Source organism: Lonchura striata, chromosome 3 (assembly GCF_046129695.1).
Source record: "Lonchura striata isolate bLonStr1 chromosome 3, bLonStr1.mat, whole genome shotgun sequence".
Lineage (NCBI taxonomy): Eukaryota > Metazoa > Chordata > Aves > Passeriformes > Estrildidae > Lonchura > Lonchura striata.
The window spans coordinates 112,608,127-112,618,331 of record NC_134605.1 but is presented as its reverse complement, the minus strand read 5'-3'; the positions used below and the strand labels follow the sequence as shown (position 1 = coordinate 112,618,331).

General features: G+C 54.3%; 1 protein-coding gene across 1 annotated transcript in view; it reads left to right on the top strand.

Moving 5' to 3' along the window:
• Positions 1–339: 339 nt before the first annotated feature.
• The window catches only part of EPHX2 (epoxide hydrolase 2), a 33,197-nt gene continuing 23,331 nt past the window's right edge, over positions 340–10,205 (top strand). Inside the window, exons 1-5 of the mRNA XM_077781778.1 lie at positions 340–454; positions 1,837–1,921; positions 3,001–3,151; positions 6,834–7,024; positions 9,189–9,311. Of these exons, the coding sequence (XP_077637904.1) occupies positions 354–454; positions 1,837–1,921; positions 3,001–3,151; positions 6,834–7,024; positions 9,189–9,311 (651 nt within the window). The 5' untranslated portion in view covers positions 340–353. The remainder of the gene's footprint in view (positions 455–1,836; positions 1,922–3,000; positions 3,152–6,833; positions 7,025–9,188; positions 9,312–10,205) is intronic.

The window sequence follows — 10,205 nt, the reverse complement described above, 5'->3', positions numbered from 1 at the left end:
GGCGTGGCTTCGTCTGACATTGCAATCTATAGGGGGCGTGGCTTCGTCTGACATTGCTGTCTATGGGGTGGGCGTGGCTTCGTCTGACATTGCCGTCCGTCTACGGGTGGGCGTGGCTTCGTCTGCCATTGCAATCTACAGGGGGCGTGGCTTCGCGGAGGGGGCGTGGCCTCACTTACCATTGCCGCCTATGGGGTGGGCGTGGCTTCGGCGCGCGCTCTGCTCTACGCGAGGGGCGCGGCCTCGCGGAGGGGGCGTGGCCTCGCACAACAACAAATCCCCGGCGAGGGGGCGTGGCCTAGGCCGGCCCAAAGGTCGAGGTCGCGGGTTCGAGCCCCGGTGCGGCGGCGGCCATGGCGCCCCGGGCCGTGATCTTCGGCCTCAGCGGCGTCCTGCTGCGGCCGGGCCTGCAGCACTTCCTCAGCGCCTGCGAGCGGGACTGCCACCTGCCCAGGTCCGGCCGGTTCGGGCCGGTTTGGGTCGGTTTGGGTCGGTTTGGGTCGGTTTGGGTTGGTTTGGTTTGGTTTTGGGTGGGTTTGGGTCGGTTTGGTAAAGTTCCGCTCGCGCCCGCCCGCGTCTGGAAGAGAGGCGGCGCCGTACGAGAAACAAGAAATCAACGGGAGAATCCTGCGCTTGGCGGCGCCGCCCGCGCGGGGTGCGGGGTTTGGGGTTTGGGGTTTGGGGTTTGGGGTTTGGGATTTGGGATTTGGGGGGTTTGGGGTTTTTGGGATTTGGGGTTTGGGGTTTGGGATTTGGGGTTTGGGGTTTGGGAATTTTGGGGTTTGGGGTTTGGGATTTGGGGTTTTGGATTTGGGGGATTTGGGGTTTGGGATTTTTGGGATTTGGGGTTTGGGGTTTGGGGTTTTTGGGGTTTGGGGTTTGGGGTTTGGGGTTTGGGAATTTTGGGGTTTGGGGTTTGGGATTTGGGGTTTTGGATTTGGGGGATTTGGGGTTTGGGATTTTTGGGGTTTGGGGTTTGGGATTTGGGATTTGGGGTTTGGGATTTTTGGGATTTGGGGGTTGGGGTTTTTGGGGTTTGGGATTTGGGGTTTGGGATTTGGGGTTTGGGATTTGGGATTTGGGGTTTGGGATTTGGGGTTTTTGGGATTTGGGATTTGGGATTTGGGGTTTGGGGTTTGGTGTTTGGGATCAGGTTTTGGAATTTTTGGGATTTGGGTTTGGGGTTTGGGATTTGGCATTTGGGATTTGGGATCAGGTTTTGTAATTTTTGGGATTTGGGTTTGGGGTTTTGGGTTATTTGGGATTTTTGGGTCATTTGGGATTTTGGGGATTTGATTTTTGGGGATTTTTGGGATTTTTGGGTCATTTGGGATTTGATTTTTTTTTTTTTAATTTTTGGCAATTGATTTGGGATTTGGGATTTTTGGGATTTGACTTTTTGGGAGTTTTCGGATTTTTGGGATATTTTGGGGTCATTTGGGACTTGATTTTTTTGGAATTTTTGAGATTTTTGGGATTTGGGATTCTTGGGTCATTTGGGATTTTGGGGATTTTATTTTTTGTTATTTGGGATTTTTGGGATTTGGGATTCTTGGGCCATTTGGGATTTTGGGGATTTTATTTTTTGTTATTTGGGATTTTTGGGATTTGGGATTTTTTGGGCCATTTGGGATTTTGGGGATTTTATTTTTTGGGATTTGGGATTTTTGGGATTTGGGATTTTTGGGCCATTTGGGATTTTTGAGATTTTATTTTTTGGGATTTGGGGTTTGGGATTTTTGGGCTTTGGGATTTTTCGGGATTTGGGGTTGATTTTTCGGGATTTGGGCTTTGATTTTTCGGGATTTGGGGGTTGATTTTTCGGGAATTCCCCAGGGGTTTCCTGGCGGCCGCTCTGGATTCCGGCGGATCCGAGAGCCTCGAGTCCCGAGCGCTGCGGGGGCAGATCAGCCTCAGCCAGGTGCGGCACCCGGGAATTCGGGAATTCCGGGAATTCCGGGAATTCCGGGAACGTCGGGAATTCCTCACAATTTTGGGAATTTTCCAATTGGGATTCCCTGGAATTTGGGTCTTTTCCAATGGGGATTTTTTTGGAATTTGGGACTTTACCAATTGAGAATGTCGGGAATTCCTGGATTGGGAATTCCTGGGAATTTTGGGAATTCCTCACAATTTTGGGACTTCTTCAAGTGGGAATTTCCTGGAATTTGGGGCTTTTCCAACCAGGATTTTTCCATAAATTTTGGGACTTCTCCAAGCTGGAATTTCCTAAATTTTTGGACTTTTCCAATTGGGAACGTCGGGAATTCCCGGGAACGCCGGGAGTTCCCGGGAATTTTGGGAATTCCTACTAGGATTTTGGGAATTTTCCAAGTGGGAATTTGCCAGATTTTGGGACTTTTCCAACCCGGAATTTTTCCCAATTTTTGGGACTTTTCCAATTGGGATTTTTCCAGAATTTGGGGATTTTCCAACTGGGATTTTCCCAAAATTTTGGGAATTTTCCAAGTGGGAATTTCCTGGAATTTGGGGCTTTTCCAACCAGGATTTTTCCATAAATTTTGGGACTTTTCCAAGCTGGAATTTCCCAAACTTTGGGACTTTTCCAACCTGGATTTTCCATAAATTTTGGGTGTCTTTTCCAATTGGGAAGGTTGGGAATTCCCAGGAACGTTGGGAATTTTGGGAATTCCAACTAGGATTTTGGGAATTTTCCAAGCGGGAATTTGCCAAATTTTGGGACTTTTCCAACCGGGATTTCCTGGAATTTTGGAACTTTTCCAGCCGGGATTTCTTGGTATTTCAGGACTTTTTCCAATTGGGAAGGTTGGGAATTCCCAGGAAATTCAGGAATTCTCAGGAATTTTGGGGAATTCCTCGCGATGTTGGGGCTTTTCCAAGTGGGAATTTCCTGGAATTTTGAGACTTCAACCTGGATTTGTCCCAGTTTTCGGGGTTTTCCCACCCGGGTTTTCCTGGAATCTGGGGACATTTTGGGAATTCCCGGGAATTTTGGGAATTCCCGTTTCCCGGCCGCAGCTGCAGGAGGAGCTGGAGCGGCGCTGCCGGGCGGCTCCGGGCGCCGCCGTTCCCGAGGGATTCTCGGCGTCGCGGCCGTTCCGGGAATTCCGGAGCCGCGCCCGGCTGGAGGCGCCGCTGCTGCGCGCGGCCGCCGCCCTGCGGAGCCACGGTGGGAAGGCCGGGAATGCCGGGGCGGAATGTTGGGAACGGTGGGAACGGTGGGAATGGTGGGAATGGTGGGTTTGGAATGGTGGGAATGGTGGGAACGGTGGGAACGGTGGGAATGCTGGGAATGTTGGGTTTGGAATGTTGGGAATGGTGGGAATGGTGGGAATGTTGAGTTTGGAATGGTGGGAATGGTGGGGGTGGAATGTTGGGAATGTTGAGTTTGGAATGTTGGGAATGGTGGGAACTGTGGGAATGGAACATTGGGATGATGGGAATGGAATGGTGGGAATGTTGGGTTTGGAATGGTGGGAATGGTGGGGGTGGAATGTTGGGAATGTTGAGTTTGGAATGTTGGGAATGGAGCATTGGGATGATGGGAATGGAATGGTGGGAATGGTGGGAATGTTGAGTTTGGAATATTAGGAACGGTAGGAATGGTGGGAACGGTGGGAATGGTGGGAATGTTGGGTTTGGAATGTTGGGAATGGTGGGAACGGTGGGGATGGAATGTTGGGAATGGTGGGGGTGAAATGTTGGGAATGTTGAGTTGGGAACGTTGGGAATGGAGCATTGGGATGATGGGAATGGAATGTTGGGAATGCTGGGATTGTTGGGGGTGGAATGGTGGGAATGTTGGGATGATGAGAACATTGGGAATGGTGGGAACGATGGGTCTGGAATGTTGGGTGTGGAATGTCGGGAATGGAACATTGGGATGATGGGAATGGAATGGTGGGAATGGTGGGAACGTTGAGTTTGGGATGTTGGGTGTGGAATGTCGGGAATGTCGAGTTCGGAATGTTGGGAATGGCGGGTGTGGAATGTCGGGATTGTTGGGTTGGGAATAGTGGGAATGTTGGGAATGTTGGGTTTGGAATGGTGGGAACGGTGGGAACGGTGGGAACGTTGGGTTTGGAATGTTGGGAATGGGGGGGGTGGAATGTCGGGATTGTTGGGTTGGGAATGGTGGGAATGGTGGGAATGGTGGGAATGTTGGGTTTGGAATGTTGGGAATGGTGGGAACGGTGGGAATGGAGCATTGGGATGATGGGAATGGAATGGTGGGAATGGTGGGAATGTTGGGAATGGTGGGAACGTTGGGTTTGGAATGTTGGGAATGGGGGGGGTGGAATGTTGGGAATGGTGAGTTGGGAACGTTGGGAATGTTGAGTTTGGGATGTTGGGAATGGGGGGTTTGGAATGTCGGGAATGGAACATTGGGATGATGGGAATGGAATGGTGGGAACGTTGAGTTTGGGATGTTGGGTGTGGAATGTCAAGAATGTCGAGTTCGGAATGTTGGGAATGGCGGGTGTGGAATGTCGGGATTGTTGGGTTGGGAATGTCGGGAACGCTGAGATGGTGGGAACGGAATGTTGGGAACATTGGGAATGTCCAGTTCGGAATGTTGGGAATGCTGGGAACGTTGGGAATGTTGGGAATGTGGAGGATGGGAAGTTGGGAATGGAACATCGGGATGATGGGAATGGAATGGTGGGAATGGTGGGAATGGAATGTTGGGAATGCTTGGAACGATGGGTGTGGAATGTTGGGAACGTCGGGAACGTTGAGTTTGGAATGTTGGGAATGTTGGGAATGCCAAGTTCGGAACGTTGGGAATGGTGGGTTGGGAATGTTGGGAATGAAAGGTTGGGATGATGAAAATGGTGGGAATGGAATGTTGGGAATGTTGAGTTTGGAATGTTGGGAATGTTGAGTTCGGAATGTTGGGAATGTTGGGATGGTGAGAATGTTGGGAATGGTGGGAATGGAGGAAATGGAATGTCGGGAATGCTGAGTTGGGAATGTCGGGAATGCTGAGTTGGGAATGTCGAGAATGGCGAGTTGATGGGGATGCGACGTTGGGAATGTTGGGAATGTCGAGTTCGGAATGTTGGGAATGGTGGGACTGGTGGGAATGGAATGTTGGGAATGGAGGAAAAGTTGGGAATTTTGGGTTGGGAATCATGGGATGATGGGTTCGGAATGTTGGGAATGTTGGCTCAGGAATGTTGGGAATGTTGGGTTGGGAGTGTTGGGATGGTGGAGATGGAAATTTGGGAATGCTGGGGATGGAAATCCTGGTGGATCCCACCAGGAGCTCCTGGCCAATCCCACCATGAGCTCCTCATGGATCCCACCAGGAGATCCTGGTGGATCCCACCACAAGATCCTTGTCAATCCCACCACAAAGCCCTGGTGGATCCCACCATGAGCTCCTCATGGATCCCACCAGGAGATCCTCGTGGATCCCCCCATGAGCTCCTGGTGGATCCCACCACAAAGCCCTGGTGGATCCCACCATGAGCTCCTCATGGATCCCACCAGGAGATCCTCGTGGATCCCCCCATGAGCTCCTGGCGGATCCCACCACAAAGCCCTGGCTGATCCCACCCTCAGCTCCTGGTCATTCCCACCATGAGATCCTGGTGGGTCCCACCAGGAGCTCCTGGCCAATCCCACCACAAGATCCTTGTCAATCCCACCACGGAACCCTGGTGGATCCCACCACGAGGTCCTGGCCAATCCCACCAGGAGCTCCTGATGGATCCCACCAGGAGATCCTTGTGGATCCCACCACAAAGTCCTGGTAGATCCCACCCCGATCTCCCGTTGGATCCCACCAGGAGCTCCTGGCCAATCCCACCACAAAGCCCTGGCTGATCCCACCACAAAGCCCTGGTAGATGCCACCAGGAGCTCCTGGTGGATCCCACCACAAAGCCCGGGTAGATCCCACCACGAGTCCCTGGCCGATTCCACCAGGAGCTCCTGGCCGGTCCCACCACAAGATCCTTGTCAATCCCACCACAAAGTCCTGGTTGATCCCACCACGAGATCCTGTTCAATCCTCCCACAAGATCCTTGTGTATCCCACCACGAGCTCCTGATGGATCCCACCAGAAGATCCTCATGGATCCCACCAGGAGCTCCTGGCCAATCCCACCCTGAAGCCCTGGTAGATCCCACCATAAAGCCCTGGTAGATCCCACCATAAAGCCTGGGTTGATCCCACCCCGACCTCCAGTAGGATCCCACCATGAAGCCCTGGTGGATCCCACCCCAAAGCCCTGGTAGATCTCACCACCAAGCCCTGGTAGATCCCACCAGGAGCTCCCGGCGGATCCCATCCCAAAGCCCTGGCAGATCCCACCACCAAGCCCGGGTAGACCCCACCAGGAGCTCCTGGTGGATCCCATCCCAAAGCCCTGGCTGATCCCACCATGAACTCCTGGTGGATCCCATCCTAAAGCCCTGGTAGATCTCACCACCAAGCCCTGGTAGATCCCACCAGGAGCTCCTGGCTGATCCCACCCCGAAGCCCTGGCAGATCCCACCAGGAGCTCCTGGCCGATCCCACCCCGAAGCCCTGGCAGATCCCACCAGGAGCTCCTGGCTGATCCCACCCCGAAGCCCTGGCTGATCCCACCATGAACTCCTGGCGGATCCCACCCCAAAGCCCTGGCAGACCCCACCAGGAGCTCCTGGCCGATCCCACCCCGAAGCCCGGGCAGATCCCACCAGGAACTCCTGGCGGATCCCACCCCAAAGCCCTGGCTGATCCCACCATGAACTCCTGGTGGATCCCACCCCGAAGCCCTGGCAGATCCCACCAGGAGCTCCTGGCCGATCCCACCCCGAAGCCCTGGCAGACCCCACCAGGAGCTCTCCGGCCTCTCGCAGGGTTCCTGACGGCCGTCCTGGCCAACTCCTGGCTGGACGACACGCCCGGGAGGTCCCGGTGGGCCGAGCTGCTGCAGGAGCTGCGCCGCAGCGTCCACCTGGTGCTGGAGTCCTGCCGGCTCGGCGTCGCCAAGCCCGACCCGCGCGTCTTCTCCTGCGCCCTGGACGCGCTGGGCGTCAGGCCTGAGGAGGTGCCACCACCATCCCAAAAAAAACGGGAATTTGGGGTTGTCCGTGGCCCAGATCCTTGGAGGATCTCAGGGGTTTGAAGCTTTGGGAGATGCCACCACAATTCCCAAAAAATCCAGGAATTCAGGGTTGCCCATGGCCCAGATCCTTGGAAAATTCCAGGGGTTTGAAGCTATGGGAGATGCCACCACAATTCCCAAAATCCGGGATTTCCCATCCCCCAAATCCTGGGATGTTCCTGGGAATCCAAAGCCCTCTGAGATGCCACCACAATGGCCAAAATTTGGGATTTTCCATGCCCCAAATCCATGGATATCTGTGGGAATTTGAAGCTTTGGGAGGTGCCACCACCATCCCAAAAAAACAGGAATTTGGGGTTGTCCATGGCCCAGATCCTTGGAAAATTCCGGGGGTTTGAAGCTATGGGAGATGCCACCACCATCCCCAAAAAATCCAGGAATTCAGGGTTGTCCATGGCCCAGATCCTTGGAGAATTCCAGGGGTTTGAAGCTTTGGGAGATGCCACCACCATCCCCAAAAAAAATCCGGGAATTGGGGTTGTCCATGGCCCAGATCCTTGGAAAGTTCCAGGGGTTTGAAGCTATGGGAGATGCCACCACAATTCCCAAATCTGGGATTTTCCATCCCCCAAATCCACGGATTTTCCCCGGAATTTGAAGCTTTGGGAGATGCCACCACCATCCCCAAAAATCCGGGAATTGGGGTTGTCCATGGCCCAGATCCTTAGAAAATTCCGGGGGGTTGAAGCTATGGGAGATGCCACCACCATCCCCAAAAAATCCAGGAATTCGGGGTTGCCCGTGGCCCAGATCCTTGGAGGATCTCAGGGGTTTGAAGCTATGGGAGGTGCCACCACCATCCCCAAAAAAATCCAGGAATTCAGGGTTGCCCATGGCCCAGATCCTTGGAAAATTCCAGGGGTTTGAAGCTATGGGAGATGCCACCACAATTCCCCAAATCCGGGATTTCCCATCCCCCAAATCCTGGGATGTTCCTGGGAATCCAAAGCCCTCTGAGATGCCACCACAGTGGCGAAAATTTGGGATTTTCCATGCCCCAAATCCATGGATATCTGTGGGAATTTGAAGCTTTGGGAGATGCCACCACCATCCCAAAAAAAATCCGGGAATTGGGGTTGTCTGTGGCCCAGATCCTTGGAAAATTCCGGGGGTTTGAAGCTATGGGAGATGCCACCACAATTCCCAAATCTGGGATTTCCCATCCCCCAAATCCACGGATTTTCCCGGGATTCTGAAGCCCTGGGAGATGCCACCACCATCCCGGGAATCTGGGATTTTCCATCCCCCAAATCCATGGATTTCCCCAGGATTCCAAAGCCATGGGAGATGCCACCACAATTCCCAGAATCTGGGATTTTCCATGCCCCAAATCCATGGATTTCCCCAGGAATTTGAAGCCCTGGGAGATGCCACCACCATCCCGGGAATCTGGGATTTTCCATGCCCCAAATCCATGGACTTCCCCAGGAATTTGAAGCCATGGGAGATGCCACCACCATCCTAAAGATCTGGGGAATCTGGGATTTTCCGTGCCCCAAACCCATGGCTTTTCCCGGGAATCCGAAGCCCTGGCAGATGCCACCACCATCCCGGGAATCTGGAATTTTCCACCCCCCAAATCCATGGATTTCCCCGGGATTCCAAAGCCATGGGAGATGCCACCACAATTCCCAAAATCCGGGATTTTCCATCCCCCAAACCCATGGATTTTCCCGGGAATCCGAAGCCCTGGGAGATGCCACCACCATCCCGGGAATCTGGAATTTTCCACCCCCCAAATCCATGGATTTCCCCGGGAATTTGAAGCCATGGGAGATGCCACCACCATCCCGGGAATCTGGGATTTTCCACCCTCCAAATCCATGGACTTCCCCAGGATTCCAAAGCCATGGGAGATGCCACCACAATTTCCAGAATCCGGGATTTTCCATGCCCCAAATCCTTAGATTTCACCAGGATTCCGAAGCCATGGGAGATGCCACCACCATCCTGAAAATCTGGGGAATCTGGGATTTTCCACCCCCCAAATCCACGGATTTCCCCAGGATTCCAAAGCCATGGGAGATGCCACCACGATTCCTGAAATCCGGGATTCCGGGGATTCCCGGGGTTCCCTCTTTTCCAGGTGCTGTTCCTGGGCTGCCGGGAGCGGGACCTGGCGCCGGCGCGGGCGCTGGGAATGGCGGCGCTGCCGGTGCGGGACACGGGATCCGCCCTGCGGGACCTGCAGCGGATCACCGGCGTCCAGGCACGGCGATCCCGCCCCGGGATCTCCGGGGGGGATCTCCTGGGATCTGATGGGAATCCTGGGTGGGATCTCCTGGAAATCCTGGGTGGGATCTCCTGGGATTCCTGGGAATCCTGGGTGGGATCTCCTGGGATCTGATGGGAATCCTGGGTGGGATCTCCTGGGATTCCTGGGAATCCTGGGTGGGATCTCCTGGGAATCCTGGGTGGGATCTCCTGGGATTCCTGGGAATCCTGGGTGGGATCTCCTGGGATCTGATGGGAATCCTGGGTGGGATCTCCTGGGATTCCTGGGAATCCTGGGTGGGATCTCCTGGGAATCCTGGGTGGGATCTCCTGGGATTCCTGGGAATCCTGGGTGGGATCTCCTGGGATCTGATGGGAATCCTGGGTGGGATCTGATGGGAATCCTGGGTGGGATCTCCTGGGAATCCTGGGTGGGATCTCCTGGGAATCCTGGGAATCCTGGGTGGGATCTCCTGGGAATCTTGGGTGGGATCTCCTGGGAATCCTGGGAATCCTGGATGGGATCTCCTGGGATCTGATGGGAATCCTGGGTGGGATCTCCTGGGAATCCTGGGTGGGATCTCCTGGGACTCCTGAGGGTCCTGGGTGGGATCTCCTGGGATCTGATGGGAATCGTGGGTGGGATCTCCTGGGAATTGTGGGTGGGATCTCCTGGGAATCTTGGGTGGGATCTGCTGGGAATCCTGGGAATTGTGGCTGGGATCTTCTGGGAATCCTGGGAATCCTGGGTGGGATCTTCTGGGAATCTTGGGAATCCTGGGTGGGATCTGCTGGGATCTCCTGGGATTCCAGCACAGGATCTGGGATGTCCTGGGAGTCCTGGGTGGGATCTCCTGGATCTCCTGAGAGTCCTGGGTGGGATCTTCTG